General features: G+C 44.0%; 1 protein-coding gene across 1 annotated transcript in view; it reads left to right on the top strand.

Annotated features, from left to right (window-relative positions):
• Positions 1–8,563, top strand: part of acot7 (acyl-CoA thioesterase 7) — a 103,731-nt gene extending 95,168 nt beyond the window's left edge. The window contains exon 9 of the mRNA XM_056274320.1: positions 8,235–8,563. Within this exon, the coding sequence (XP_056130295.1) occupies positions 8,235–8,333 (99 nt within the window). The 3' untranslated portion in view covers positions 8,334–8,563. The remainder of the gene's footprint in view (positions 1–8,234) is intronic.
• Positions 8,564–16,467: the final 7,904 nt, after the last annotated feature.

Below are 16,467 nucleotides of genomic sequence, written 5' to 3'. Positions count from 1 at the left end.
TACATATTGAATGTATATTATACTTAAAACCAAAACTGGAAACGAAAGCATGGCGTGTTTTTTTACAGCCATGGTATTTGTGTAATTGATCTGTCTTGCAAGGTTGTCATCCTCGTGTTTAAGAACAAGAGAATAATGGACATCCGGGTGATGTAGTGGTCTATTCTGTTGCCTACCAACACTGGGATCACTGGTTCGAATCCCCGTGTTACCTCCGGCTTGGTCGGGCGTCCCTACAGACACAATTGGCCGTGTCTGCAGGTGGGAAGCCGGATATGGGTATGTGTCCTGGTCGCTGCACTAGTGCCTCCTCTAGTCTGTAACGGTGCCTGTTCGGGGGGGAGGGGGAATAGCGTGATCCTCCCACGTGCTATGTCCCCCTGGCGAAACTCCTCACTGTCAGGTAAAAGGAAGCAGCTGGTGACTCCACATGTATCGGAGGAGGCATGTGGTAGTCTGCAGCCCTCCCCGGATTGGCAGAAGGGGTGGAGCAGAGATCGGGACAGCTCGAAAGAGTAGGGTAATTGGCCAAGTACAACTGGGGAGAAAAGGGTGAAAAAAAGAACAAGAGAAGAATTACGTACTGCTTTTTACTTTTCTACAGTAATATTTCCCCCTTGTGGAACAGTTTTCCAGAAGCGACTGCAGAATCATAATAATTTGAATTGATAATGCTTTCATTTAGATAATAGTGTAACTGCTGTTGAAATCCTCGCGGCATGAGTGTTCATGGCATGCAGAGTGGGCAGCTTTCTTTTCCGTTATTGTATTGTAAATACCCTGTTATGAGGCGTTATTAATTTAGTTAACGTCTGCTTCCGGTGTGGGAAGATGGCTGTGCGAATTCTTGCAGCGGCCTCACCAGTGCCGGTGTCAAAAGATGGCGGCGCGAATTCACATTTGTGGCGGCCTCACCTAGTTCCGTCCATGCAGTGTCTTTGTCCACGTCTGCATCTGTGTTGTTTTTCGTTTGATGGCTGGGAGAGCGGGGCAGGCTAAGCTAACTGCTGGTCCATGGAGATCGGCAGTTCCGATAACACTGAGGGCGGTCTGACAGGACACGAAAGTGGGACAGGCTAAGTTAATTGCTAGTCCATGCAGATCGGCAGTTCCGATAACACCGAGGGCGGTCTGGCAGCGGCCTTACCTGGTGTTGACTGTGGTGTTTTTGATGTTGTGTGGAGTGCGGTGAGGTGTGTCAAGGATGTCTGGTCGAGAGAGCTGGCATTGGATCAGCTGGGGGAACTTGGTCTGATTTGTCCGATGGGCCCGGGGACCACGGCCCCTGCCTGGAGCTGCGCCCGAGGAGGAAACGCCGAGGGCGGTCTGGCAGGACGCGGAAGCTGGGCGTGCTAAGCTAATTGCTATCCCATGCAGACCGGCAGTTCCAACAGTCGTCCTTGCTGGCGTTGGACAGTGATTTTATGTTTAGTTTGGATAAATGTGTGGGTCGGACCCTTTAGTCAACTGGTTAACATTGTCGCCCGTGGTGCGGGAGATCTGGGTTTGTGTCTTGGCTGCAGCAGTTCCCGGGCATCCCCCGAATTCGCTACAATAAATATACATACATACACATTTATACACATATACACATATACATACATACATACATACATACATATATATATATATATATATATATATATATGTGTGTGTGTGTGTGTGTGTGTGTATATGTGTATATATAAATATATATATATGTATATAATATTACCCCCTTTGATGGCCCGGGAGCCTGTCCAGGGTATCTCCCTGCCTGCCGCCCAATGACTGCCGGGATAGGCTACAGCATCCCCGCGACCCTGAGAGCGGCTTGGATAATGGATGAATGGATGGATAAATGTGTTCATTTTGGATATGTGTGTTCTTGTAGTTTTTGGATCTGTTTTTGTCTTTGTGTTGTACTGCTGTGGGCTGGGGGAAACGGCATTTCATTTCATTTCATGTACACAAGTGCATGAACCGAAATGGCAAATGACAAATAAAGTGTTCCTGATTTCTAATTACTTTCTTAATAGATGGTATTTAAATCCACATTTCTGTGTGCCTGCCTACATGTGTAAAGACACACACACACACACACACACACACACACACACACACACACACACACACACACACACACACACACAAATACACGAATGCCTGTCCTCACATATGCTCGGGCTGTGATCGTATTGTTCCCTTTGATAGAACAACGGAGAGCTGTATGTCATTTTGTTACGATCAGTCTTCATTAGCCAGTAGTGCGGTGTACAGTCTAGTTTTAATTGGCATGTTTATTAAACCAAGATGCCACAACATTACTGCATAGGAGCTGTGGCCCATATGATTCTGGATGTGTAATTACATGATTAAGTCCAGAGGAGTTTGATGGTGAGAGAGAGAGAAAGAGAGAGAGATGTGGAGCATAAGGAGAGAGCCAATGAAACAGCCTTAGGAAATTGTTAATAATGGTGAAGTACAGGACAGCTACACCATAAACATGCTGTATTTCAATTCAGTGCCCAAAGGGACATCCATTTATTGTGTGTGTGTGTGTGTGTGTGTGTGTGTGTGTGTGTGTGTGTGTGTGTGTGTGTGTGTGTGTGTACTTCAGCACATGTTTAAAGTCAACTTGTGATTTGGTTTAAACAAAACTGATACATGTTTTTGTGTTCCTGACAGTTTTACTTTCTGTCACTCGGGGTTTGTTGAAAGGATCTTCTCTGGGTTAGCATCCTCTCTGCTGTGATTTATAACAAGACTAGTTCTTCCCTGCCTAACACAACACAAGTGTTTTAGTACACCTATCCAATTTGGATCTCGGCACCACATTTTGAGTGTTTCGGTCTTGTCTTGAATTGGCCATATTTTTACTTGGTCTTGACCCTGTCTCCGATTACAGGAACGTATAATTGTATTTCTAGACCGGTCCAATACACAACTACCTTTTCTTCATTATTACCAGTCACCGCATTGTAATATGTTCCTCCACTGTGATACACTCTCCTGTACTCCCCTGACTGGCTCATTTGAAAAATGACAGCCAAAAAATTCCCGTTGGGAAAGACGGAGGGTGAGCGAGCGAGACAGCCATCCTACCCGAGCTGTCAGTGAAATTTGCACTAATGTGCTTTGCACTCACAAGCCACATTTAGCATATTTGCAAAATAACCTTAAAGAAAAGCACATGGCCGGATGTAAGTCCTGCAGCATGACCATCACCTTTCATGTGCAGATATGTTCTTAGTTGTAAATTAATGTACTTCCCCCCCCCTTTTTTTTGTTGTTGTGGATTTTCCCCATTTTCTCCAATTGTACCCGGTCAATTATCCCACTCTTACAAGTCGTCACGGTCGCTGCTCCACCCCCTCTGCTGATCCAGGGAGAGCTGTAGACTACCACATGCTTCCTCCGATACATGTGGAGTCGCCAGCCGCTTCTTTTAACCTGACAGTAAGGAGTTTCACCAGGGGAAGGTAGTGTGTGGGAGGATCATGCTGTTCCCCCCAGTACTCCCTTTCCTCCGAACAGGCACACTGACTGACCAGAGGAGGCGCTAGTGAAGTGACCCGGACACATACCCACATCCGGCTTCCCACCCGCAGACATGGCCAATCGTGTCCGCAAGGACGTCCGACCAAGCCGGAGGTAACATGGGGATTCAAACCAGTGATCCCCTTGTTGGGAGGAAACAGAATAGACCGCTATGCTACCCGGATGCCCCTAAATTAATGTACTTTAAAGGCACTGCTGTGAAATATCCCTGGAGCTGAAAACAGGTATTGGGTACAGGTGTCTGAGTATTTCTGGAGCGCGTTTGTGTAAAAATGTTTATTTAATGTGTTGAAAGACGCTGTAGTCTACATCTTGGCTGAACATAGAAGTCTTACCACCTTGGTTGGTTTATTTATTCGTATCTTGTTACTGTTTTGCGGGAGACCCAAGCTGCCTGACAAGAACTTTCATTCATTCATTCATTCATCTTCAGCCGCTTCTCCGAGGTCGGGTCGCGGTGGCAGCAAGCTAAGTAGGGCACTCCAGACGTTCCTTTCCCCAGCAACGCCCTCCAGCTCCTCCTGGGGGATCCCAAGGCGTTCCCAGGCCAGATTGGACGTATAGTCCCTCCAGCGAGTTCTGGGTCTACCCCGGGGTCTCCTCCCAGTTGGCCACGCCCGGTAAATCTCCAAAGGAAGGCGCCCAGGAGGCATCCTAATCAGATGCCTGAACCACCTCAACTGGCTCCTTTTGACATGAAGGAGCAGCGGCTCTACTCCGAGCTCCCTCCGGATGTCCAGGCTCCTCACCCTATCTAGCTGAGCCCAGACGCCCTATGGAGGAAACGACAAGAACTTTCTAGACCTCAAAACCTAAGGATTGGCAAAGAGTCCCTTCGTCTCTCAGAAAGCAAGAAGCCAGCATGATTTTTCTGGTCTAAAACAATTATCTGGAAGACCTTTGAAATACTTGTTGCAGTTGTGTTGCCTTATATGCTTTGGACATAGTAATCAAAGCCCCTGCTGCATGCAAGAGTATTCATTTAGAGGATCCAAACTGTGAAAGTTGCTTTTGCCTGCAAATTATTGCTTCAAGTTATTGGTAGTTTTCGACAATGGAATGCAATATTATGGAAATGCGTAGTAACACCCAACTCTGTTTGTGTCACCGGTTTTTTTTTTCTGTTCTATCCGAATTTATGATAATACGTGGGCAACAGAGTATGACTGCATGGCACATTATGACTAATGGCAGTGCTGCTGAAACACCGGTAGTGACACCTTTTCTCTTTAAAATGCATGTAATAAATTGGAATCATCCATTTGTTTACCCCGGAAGATGGAAGAAAATTTGACTGTAAAACAGTCTTGTTGTCATGCAACCAGCACACAGCACACATCTCAACACAACATGTAGGTCCTTACTGCTGATACTTTCTCATGAACCTACAGTACACTCCAACACGGCACCGAGGTATTGAATAAAAGATTTCCTTTTGGGAGATTAGTCTTATTCGATATTTGAATATTACATTTGGGTTGTTAACCCTAGGCTACCTCCTGGCACAATGTTTCATCATGTCTCTTACAATCTTATCTGATTCTATAAGGCGCCCCGGTGGCTCACCTGGTAGAGCGCATACCACATAAAGCTGAGTCCTTACCGCAGTGGCCTGGGTTCAAATCCGGCCCGAGCCCTTTGCTGCATGTCATCCCCTGCCTTTCCTCTCTGTCTTGGCTATCGCTATCAAATAAAGGCGGAAAAGGCCACAAAAAAAAAAATCTTGAAATAAAATCATATCTGATTGTACAGTTAAGCCTCATATGTGAGCTATGCACCCTGAATGGTGCTGAGCAGCAGGTGTCTGTAAATCTAACCTACGCCTTGTCTGCAAAAAATATCCACTTTCCTGTAATGTGTGTTAATGACTGCCATGAGTACTAAAAAAAAAAAAAAATTCTGAAAAAGCCCCAAAATCTGCAAATGGTGTGAGATGATTGGGCCGGTTTCAATGTAGGAAAACTTTTTTTTTTCCTGTTTAGCTTGAAAAACAGACCTGTTTTTTTTTTTTTTTGGCTGAATGATTTCAATAATTACAAACATGTTATTTAGACTTCATGTTGAGGTTGCGTTGATGAGTCTTGAGCACACTATTATTCAAAGTTGTCCTAATCCGACCAGTAGAATTGTTATCAGTCTCTCTCAATACATCCCAGTGGAATTTTACAGTATATGGCATACATTTGGACTCATCCATTGTGGTTTCTCTTGTCAGTTTATATACATATGTCTCTCTCTCTCTCACTCACTCACTCACTCACACACTCTCTCTCTCTCTCTCTCTCTCTCTCTCTCTCTCTCTCTCTCTCTCTCTCTCTCTCTCTCTCTCTCTCTCTCACACACACACACAAATTTGTGGGAACACACATACGTACTCGCAAATCTATACTTGTGGGGCCCCCTCATTGACTACATTCATTTCCTAGCCCTTAACCACGCAAACTACATGCCTAACCCTAACCCTTAACCTAACTTTAATTCTAACCTTAACCCTAAAACCAAGTCCTAACCCTAAAATAGACCCTTTTACTTGTGGGGCCCCATAAAATGGCCCCACAAGGTAGGTGGTTTCTGGTTTTTCTATCTTAACGGGGACCAAATGTCCCCATTAGGATAGAAAAACATGGTACACTGTGCCGAATAGGGGCTGGGAAAGTGGGCAGCGCCACAAAACTAGTGTTGACTTTGACACCACTGAGATACTGTTGTATTAGTCATGCAGTTGCCAGGCAGTCTAATTAAGCTGTGCAGGCTAGTGAGAACATCCTCCCACGAGTACACGGCCAAGCTCAGTGGAGGGAAGGAGAAGGAGGAGGATATATATGTGTAGACTCCACAGATACAAGTAAAGAGGTGAAAAACAGTTTTAATACATCAGAATTCAATCAGTTTTTATTTGCCAATTAAGTTTACACATAAAAATTAATCTGACATGGTGGGTTGTTCAAATGAAACACATAAGTTGTTAACAGGAAGTTATTCAAGTAGCATATCTGTTAACAGCGAGAATCAATCAAGAAAATTGAAGATAGTCGGTCACTGTTGTACAGTATTCAAACATGAGAATATTGCGCTCGTCAGAAACAGATTAACAGAAATGTAAACTGATAGGAGGACTATTGCTCTGAGTAAGTGGCATGAATATAAAGTAAGTGTGCTTAGAAACAAAATACTTAATATACAGTTTGCACTGTTGTTGCATTGATCATGTCCATTTGACTGCTGGCCAATCTGTCATCCTGTCCGTCCACCCGTTTTCCTTCTTGCGTCTTTTTGTCGGGTTTTCTGTCCATCTAAATGCAGATGGAAGCCACATCCTGTACGTCATTGTAGGATTTTACCTTAGTCTGATTATGTGTATGCAGCGGTGCTCATTTCTCCTACGAGCTACATGTAATTCTGCTTGAATCCAGACATGTTCTGTCATTTGGTGATGTGAATAACGACAACAACGAATTAAAGCAAACAAGACAAATTCAAAAAGAAAGGAAGTGGATATGCAGCACATTTGTTGACATCTGCCATTTTTAATTGGTAACTGATGTTATTTGCAGCGATGCATAGTTTGGTGAGGACATTCACGTTTACCTTGTTTCAGTCAGTACCATTCAGAAAGCCTGGCTGATGTTTACTAGCCACATTACGCTTCAGGAAAGCCAAACATTTACACATAGCAACTTCAATAAAGACCACAGCCATAAGGAATTAAATGAGTTTTTCAGTGATAATGTATCAATCTCAGTTTAATTTGATTCCTCGGGCATCCGGGTGGCATGGCGGTCTATTCCGTTGCCTACTAACATGGGCATTGCTGGTTCGAATCCCCGTGTTACCTCCTGCTCGGTCAGCCATCCCTACAGACACAATTGGCCGTGTCTGTGGGTGGGAAGCCGGATGTGGGTATGTGTCCTGGTCGCTGCAGTAATGCTTCCTCTGGCTGGTCGGGGCGCCTGTTCAAGAGGGAGGGGGAACTGGGGGAACAGCATGATCCTCCCATGTGCTACACCCTCCTGGCAAAACTCCTCACTGTCAGGTGAGAAGAAGCAGCTGGCGACTCCACATGTATTGGAGGAGGCATGTGGTGGTCTGCAGCCCTCCCTGGATCAGCAGAGAGGGGTGGAGCAGCGACCGGGATGGCTCGGAAGAGTGGGGTAATTGGCCGGATACAATTGGGGAGAGAAAAAATAAATAATTTTGATTCCTCAATATGAATTATTAGAGAAGATTAGATATTGCTGTATAATGATTTCCACTGATCATCATGGATTCTTCACATCATGGATTCCTCACAAAATCTGACGAAACGGTTTACGGCGCACAGACGGGATGCATAGGCACTCTTAGGACACATCACTTCATCGCTGTATGTCTCGCAAACATCTGCTTTTCCAAAACACTGCTACATCTCTTGCTCTTCAAGACAAATGCACACACTACTAGTATAGGCTGAATGTAGATGTCACAAGAGACGTATGTGAAATGGTCATCCCTCTGCAAAACACTACTGCTTTGGTCAACAGGAAGGAGCAAAGTCAACGGAAATGCCCAAACTCCTTGTAGCAACTTTAAGAATAAAATTTTTTTTTTAAATTAATTGACTACTTTCCCAGTCAAACGGTCTGACCTCTAATGTTTTGTGAGCTACATAATGATACCTGGCTGAAAGTATTTGTTCCCCTCCTCTTTTTCCTCAGGTTCAAGGAGAGGAGGAACAGAAACGATTTGATGAGGGCAAAGAACGCTATCTCCAGAACAAGGCGAAGAGAACGGCAGAGAAGGCAGCCCAGCAGTAACACCATGGCTCACTTTAATTTTGACAGTCATAACTGCAATACAATCATACTGTATAACACTTAATATATGAAGGAAAAATAATAAAAACTCTTTCCTGTAGTATCTAAATTGTAGCTTCCTGTTACACCTGAGTTTCCTTTCATTTTGGAATTTATTTTGTGCTGTGCACCAAATTGTCGACAGCTTTTCCGTGTATGTAAGAGAATTTTTTAATTTAGGTATGAAGACTATTTATGACCACTGTCAGTGTAAAGCGATGGTCTGACTGAATGAAAAGTACAACAGCGTTTAATAATTATCTCGATGATAATTCTCAATAAAACATGTCAGTGTGAATGTGGCGTTTTTGAGTCATGTGACCTTGATCGGTGGATGATGATGATGATGATGTTATGGTCTTGGTCGTGCCGAGGCAGCGAGGACAACGCGCCATCTCTCTCTTCAGCACTCTGTTGTTCACAGGGAAACCAGAGGCGCTCGGGGGTGGGATGGGGGGGGGGTTGGTGTGTGTGTGTGTGAGTTGGGGGTGGTTTGCTGCTGTGACTCAACTCATGTCTCCCACGCCCTCTCTCGGTCTCTCCCTCTCTTGTCTTTCCTTCTCTTCCTGTCCGTCACACTCTGACTCCAGTGCTCACCCTGTCTCACCATCTTCTCTCTTTCTTCTCTGCCATCATCTTCCCCTCATCTCTCTTCAATCTCTTGCAATATTTGTTTTTTGGTTCCCACAGCTGGCCTGTTATACTCCCTCACTCTGCACTGTGGTCTGTCCGTGTCCGTCGCTCTCTGTCTGTCTCCCTCTTCATCTCAGTATTTCTGTTTATCCTCCTCACTCTCTCTCTCTCTCTCTCTCTCTCTCTCTCTCTCTCTCTCTCTCTCTCTCTCTCTCTCTCTCTCTCTCTCTCTCTCTCTCTTTCTCTCTCTCTCTCTGCATGGAATGTGAGAGTACTTCCTGTGGCTTTATGTGTTGACAGATTTTACATTCAAACTTGATTTTTATCAGATTTATTGTGAGGGCCTGCGCTTAAATGTGATTGTATCTGCAGGTCTGCAGCTACAACCATGCTTCATTCACTGTGTGTATATGTGGCTTTGTGTGTGCATGCTTATGAATGACTCATTGTGTGCATCATGCGTTTGTTGTGCACATGTGAGTGAGTGTGTGTATATGTGTGTCCCGGAGAGGAACCATTTAAGACAACTCGTGGCATTCAGATCCCCTTGTCCCTAAGGAAATTAATAAGCAGTCAACATGGAATCAATATCCATATATACATCCTTGTCCGAACCCGAGAAACTGCGGTTGCTAACCTTTGAATAAGGTCACGGTTGACCATGTTCCCCCTCTTTTTTGTACTTATCTGTCCATCTATCTATCGACCTATCTATCGATCTGTCTTTTTACAAATGCACACACAAACACACACATGCATCTAATTTCCTCCTCGGGGATGAGTAAAGTATTCTGATTCCCATTCTGAAAATATATTTCTACCTCAAATTCAACATGTAGGTAAATTTTGAGAAGAAATGCTTATTTGCAATAATGACCTTTTACCATTAGGGGGGGGTTCTTATGGAAATAAATCTGGATAATTTTCTTTAGTTTTCCCCAAGCTTTGGCGTTCTTTTGTGCTGAGTATCTAGTTGGCCAGGGGAAGTTCGGCAGATCTCCATGCAACAGATGGCCAGGACTAATTCATAGTCCAAATGCAAGTGAAACTAAATGATTTCTAGATGGAGGGCAACACATGGGTTTCAAGTACCGAAAGCCACACGGGTCTCATCCGCCGCCAAACAGTAACTTCCCCGCCTCGTCGCCTTTCACAAGCAGAGACAGATTTGTCATTGGCTGTTGAAGGTTATTGTTCCTCCTTCACTCCTTCCCGCAGCACAATATGTGTGCTTTTCATCCCCCGCCCCCCCAATGAAAATAAAAGTTAGTCTCAAGCAGCACCGGTGGGGGGATGTGTCTATTTTTATCCTCCGTGAGGTCCAGGCATCTTGTGGGAGAATGAGAGAGCAGGAAGGAGAGAGGAGGAAGAAGAAGGCGACGTGGGGGGAGATGGCATCCGTCTCAGATGGAAATAAAAGACCTGTGGGAAATATAAGATTACGGATCAGCATCCCTCCCCCCTCTAACATACGATGTCAACACGACCACGCCTGAATGCTGATATACTAAATACATCCACAGGAGAGCTCTAGTTTTGGTCATTCATGTTAACGTTGCTTTCATGTCTGTGGCTGTATCAGCTCCTTGTTGCCGGGTTTTGGATGGAGAAACAATATGGTAACCATGGTTACTTATGTCACAGAATAGACCTCGAATGGAGGAGATGGCATTATCAAAAATAGATGATTACCTAATGAGCAGCGACAGAAACATTCATTTCTGCTTAAAACTGCACCATTGGATTCACCATCAAAAGAAGTCCTAACTTGTTTTTGCCCCAAATGAACGCAGTATTTTTCCAGTAAATTGACCACAGCATTAATGTATTTTCATACTGCTGTAACCAAATTAATTCTGCTGTGGTTTTTGATTAAGCATTTTACACTAACTTTGTGGCACTTGGTGAGTGCTGCAAATGTGAACAACAAAACCAACAAGTTTGGCAATGACAGTTTGGACACTACGTCAACAGAGCACATATGTAAATAAATTTAAACTTTCTCACAGAATGTTTTTTTTATTTGGGTGGCCCCAAACAAAGCTCCGTCTCAAAAACAACTTTTAGTGAAATAGGATGGAAGAAACCTTACCTCAAGCTAGCACTCATGTCTTTGCAGTTGAATTGGGAGACTAATGGCCCGCTCACCGGCTGTAATGTGGAGAGGCTGACAAGGTTACTCAGAAGATGAATGATCCTTCAGGGCCGGAGGAAAGCCACTAAGGCCTCTGAAGGAGGGATAAACGATAGAGTGAGGCGACAGGGGAAAAATCTCCCTGTTCATTACCGAGCGACCCGTTTAGCATTTTCTTCTCATTCTCTGAAATGACTGGGTCATCTGTCATTTTTTGACAGCAAGCACTGAAGTTCTGCGCACAAAACTTGAACCTTCTGCATACACATATTTCCAGGTCACTTCAAAATTAATATAAAAATGCATTAAGGTACTTCAGCGTTGAGTTTCTGTACAGTGTATGCATGAAGATTTAGAAAAGGACATTGTGGTAGGTGGGGCCCATATGAGTGAGGGAAAGAAAAGAGACAGACAGAAAGACAGAGAGATAGATGGATAGAAGCAGGCATGCATGACATACTGGACTGTGTATGAAATGAACCCGAAGATGGTCTTGAACTGTTTGTTTCAGCTCCATGGAAGAGATGTTACAGACTGCACTTCTGCTGAAAACAGGATATTTGAATTCCCGGCTCTCTTGTGAGCTGTTTTGTTTGATGCTTGATAAATGTTGCATGATTTCAGAGCACTCCTGTGACAGTGTGACCTTCTGTAGAGCTGCTGAGCCTCGTTACGGGCATCATACACAAAGCAATAAACAACGCAATATATTTGTGAGGCCCTGCACAGTGTTTTGTTCTGCCTAGGTTAGCTGGAACACCCTTGACGGAGCGTTAAGACACATTAGCCCTAGATTGCTTTGCTCTGCCGCTGTTTGAGCCCGGAGCCATTCGGGCTTACAGAAGAGAAAGTGATGGACCACATTTTGTCTGACCTGGAACCTCCTGCCACAGGGGACTACTACCAGGAGTGGTGCTAAACTAGGATACCACTGACTGTAAGGGCCCTTGGGTTTAATGGAGCACACAAGCTCCTCAACCAATAAAGCAACTTGGTAATTCTGTGGACCTTCCCAAGACAACATGGAAAAGCAAAACTATTTCATGAGCGAATGCACAGGGACTGTAAAAATCGTTTTAAATATTCAAAATATGGCATGTTTCTGTGTGTATGTCTGTGTGTGTGTGTACATAGTGTTTGTGTGTGTCGTGATGTGTGCTCATAGGGCTGATTGTGAAAACAGGGGACAGCCCTGTGCCAGTGGAGCCAGTGGGCGGGAATGCCTTCTGTTACTTTTTACTTCCAGGTCACCTAACACTGCACAGGAGAGGCAAGGGATGGACAGGGTGATTCTTTCAACTAGCTCAAATCCCTCATACTGCCCAGTACTAATGACTGGATTGTTTTGGCTCATCTGATTTAACTGTACCAGAAAAATGAATTTCCTTGTCAACGGGGGGGGGGGGGGGTCACCTCTGCCCCAACGTGACAACTGAAAATAATCCTCACAAGCTATGAAATTGTCACAGCTATGAAAATAAAAGCTAAATAGCCAACAATTTCACAACAAGTGTTATCTGGATATCTTAAGATTTATTTCTCATGTCATCTAGGTGAAATCAAGTCAGAGCAAAATAATGAACTTTCGTCTGATAAGAAGAAATGGCTGCAGTTTAGGTCCAGTCCAGAAATTCAAAAAGGAATTGATGGCCCCTACATTGCACTTGCCAGATTTCACAAACACCCCCCCCAAAAAAAACCAACAACAAAAAACGGTCGAGAGCTGTCAGCTGTGTTTAGGATGGCTCTCATTGTTCTCATATAGTTTACTCTATGTTAGCCACACTATTAAAGCCACGGTGAAATGGAAATCTTTGCATCTATTTGGCATGAGCTGATCCTTGTAAATGGTAGCTAAACTATTACATTTAAGACATCACGTGTCTCTGTTGACCCCCCCCTCCCTTTGTATATATGGGCTTATTAGTTTTCTCTTTGGGTACAAGCTAAGCCCCAAGGGGAGTAAGGTCGTTCTTGCAGGATCACCCACGGATGAAACCCAGGCATTACGTAACAAGTCGAACAATGTCAATGAAAAAGGGCCATTTAGAGAAGCATGAATAACAGGAGAAAACGTGGTCACAGAAAGAAACGCCATTGGTAAATATGAGGGGCTTGGTGCATATGATTAGAAGATGTTTTTACTTAAAAAGAAACGAGCACTAGGGTCTAGTTAAATAAGCAAAGGCTGATTGTGAATTACAGACTAGTGTCACGGCACAGGCTGTCAAATGTGCCGTTGCATTTAAACCTTGTTCCATATACCATTTTGCGGGGCTCTACTGATTTTCATCCGCAGCTTGGCTGAAAATTACGAAATTCCCCCTATTTTTCCTATTAACTTTTGTCGAATTAAACCTTATAACCAGATGACTCTTTATTTGGTGTGTGTGTGTGGGGGGTAAGGTTGTACCTGCAGCGTGGCCTGTAGTGCAAAAATGGGCGAGTTTCTACCCCTCTCAAACGTGGACCTCGTTTCAATGAATTATTAGTGATTGCGGTTCACTCCCACCGCTACGGAGGGAGAGCCGAGCACGACGCGTCCAACCAGCGACCGAGCCTGCGGCGCCGTCTGTGTGCGCGCAGCAGTCATGCCTCGTTTTGCGCTCCTCCCGCCGACGTCGAGAAACGGGAGAAAACCTGCTTTCATAAACTGAATCGCGGTAAGCTTTAGCGGTCGGTTGTTTTCCCGACGGTGGGATTTGTTCTAAACTCATCGAATTTTACCCCCCCTCCATTTTTTTTCTTTTTTTTCTTTTTTTTGTTGTTGAAATTTCCACCCTCTTCGCCAATGAGACAAAGAGCGCGAGCGACAATGGGAATCCAGCTGCGGCGACGCGGTTGTTTCGTGTGTCATCCGTCATCCTCCAGCTCGCTCTGCTGAGTTGGATGTGTCGCGCCGCTCCTCCGCGCTGCTCGCCTCTGGGAATGTAAAGACCGGGGAAGACTCGGGCGAAGTGGAACAGATGTGAGACGCCCGGAAAGAATATTTCTGTGTATCTGGAACGGCGAGCCGCTAACGTCTTCGGAGAGGTAGGACTCGTTTAGGTTGGAAACTGCCGTTCAGCGATAATCAAGCCCGGCGAATAGCTGTAGGGAAATTAGCCTACTTGTTAGCCGCTTCGCCCGTACCACAGGTGCATATATGCGCCGGTGCACGGGGCGCTTCAGTCACGTTTAAATGATGGTCGTAAACAAAGACTGTTAATACAGAGTTCCGAATTTAGAGCGAATGAACGTTCTTTTTTGGGGGGGGGTGAGAACAACATTTAAGTAATTTTAGAGATATTGGGGATTACACAATGAATGAAGATAATAAGAGAGAGAGTAGCCCAACTGCGAGGCAGACTTCGGACTACTTTGCAAAATTAGCCTAAAAGCAAGGCAAAGTGCTGAGTTACATTTCCCTCTAAGCGCTGGCCGTGAGTGGATGGTTTCGAATTAACGCCGCCACCTTTTAACTACTTTTAAAAGTAAAAGTATTTGTAAAACTCTACTCCGGTATTTATTTATTTACTTGCAAGTTGTCGTGATTGATTGATTACTTGTGTTTAACCTGCGTCAGTTGATCTGTCTTTAACAAGGCCACCGTTGCCCACGAAATGATTTTTTAAGACGATGTGCCAAAACAGGACTATCGCGTCATATTTGTAGCATGCGTGAAGTCTTAACTTTGCTGGAGCACTGTTTAGTGACCCACTACTGTTTTGCACTGAGCAAATGAACACAAGTAGCCTAGCACCACTACACAATTTAAGTTTGTTTTGTTTGTTATAACTCTCGCACAATAAGAATATACATTGGAGATTTAAATAACTGTTTTTTAAGAGACCGCTGAATTTTTGTTTTACATTGTTCACAATAACAATTGGCAATTGTTCTTATAATAACAAGACCGGATTTAATACTTGATTTGATAGCCCCCCCCATACGCTTGCTATGGTGAGATATCAAATAATGGAATTAGCAGATAACATGCATGGGAGAACCATGTCTTAGTCACAAAAACAAAAAAAGCTAAAGTAAAACAAAAAAACAAAACGCACTCGCTGTGAAATGAGAGGACGTGGATGTATGCTGTGAAATTATACACAGGTTTGCAAGTACCAGGTCACACGTATTAGGTCATACAGGACATGGCTGCGAGGTTTCCAGTGAAGTTGTGAGAAGTTGTTGAATCATACACCAGGTATGCAATCACTAAATGCAATAGAATGATTTTTCTCATTGTTATCTTAACAATTTGGTTGTCATTCATTGCTTCATGGGCCAGAGTACTCAGTATTTTAGATTTCAAACCTTTTATCATTGGCAGGATTCCCTTGCCCAAGAGTGAGGCCCAAGTATCACATTTATGTGATAACCTCCTCTTCCTAGAAATATTGGTATTTCATGTCTATAGACCCCTAACCTCTTCACCTCTTTGAAGCAGATCTAACTGTTTTTGAAGCTGTGCAGGGCTGGTACTCCCTGTGCCTTGTATGAGACACTAAATAATGTTTGGACTGGTGTTATGAGGAAAAAAAGCACGAGGCCGTACTGTACTATCTGACTCTATAGCCGCTTTGCTGTGTAACAGATGCAGTGCTGGTCAGTTCATATCTTTGGTTCTTACATCTATACTTTTTGTTTTAATCGTTTTGGGGTTTTTTTTTGTTTGTTTGTTTTTTACTTGCTCACACAGTCGCCAGCCTCTGTCTTGCCAAAAGCAGGGAAGACTGTTCACCACACACAATACTTAACTTCTGTATTTGTCATGCTTTTGTGGCTACATCTCCCATAGAAACATTTAACGCCCCTCCATCTGCTTCTGCAGTGATTGAGGGGCAGCCTTGCAAATCAATTCTTTGCTATGTGGTGCCCTGTGCTCCAGCCGCAGCCGCAGTTTGAGAGCGCTTAACATAAACAGGAAGATAACCTCCGGGGTTTCATTTGTGATGGAAAATTCAACAGCTACTTACATCTTTGGCGATTCTGGTTGCTCAGTAGTGTAAGGTACTTATCCAGTATACAATTGTAGACAATCGACATCATCATGATTGGAGTTGGGTTCATGGCTTTGAACTCCTCAACCACAGATATGCATGCTTGCACACACATAAATAAAAAAAGTATTTTCATATATTTTTTTGAGATTGTGGAAAAGTAGTGACTGACTCGGAGTAGCAAGAGACACGAGGGAAAGCTCTGGTAGAATTTGACGCTGGGAACACATTTTAGTGTCTTCACTACTTAATGATACTCTTGAACTTTTTTTTCAGATTCAACCTCTGTGCTTGTAGAGTGAAAACAATTTTTCAAACTTTATTGACCCTGCATATTTTGTTC

The sequence above is a fragment of the Lampris incognitus genome, chromosome 2 (assembly GCF_029633865.1).
Source record: "Lampris incognitus isolate fLamInc1 chromosome 2, fLamInc1.hap2, whole genome shotgun sequence".
NCBI lineage: Eukaryota > Metazoa > Chordata > Actinopteri > Lampriformes > Lampridae > Lampris > Lampris incognitus.
The sequence above is the reverse complement of the archived record's forward strand: the minus strand, read 5'-3'. Positions and strand labels throughout refer to the sequence as shown.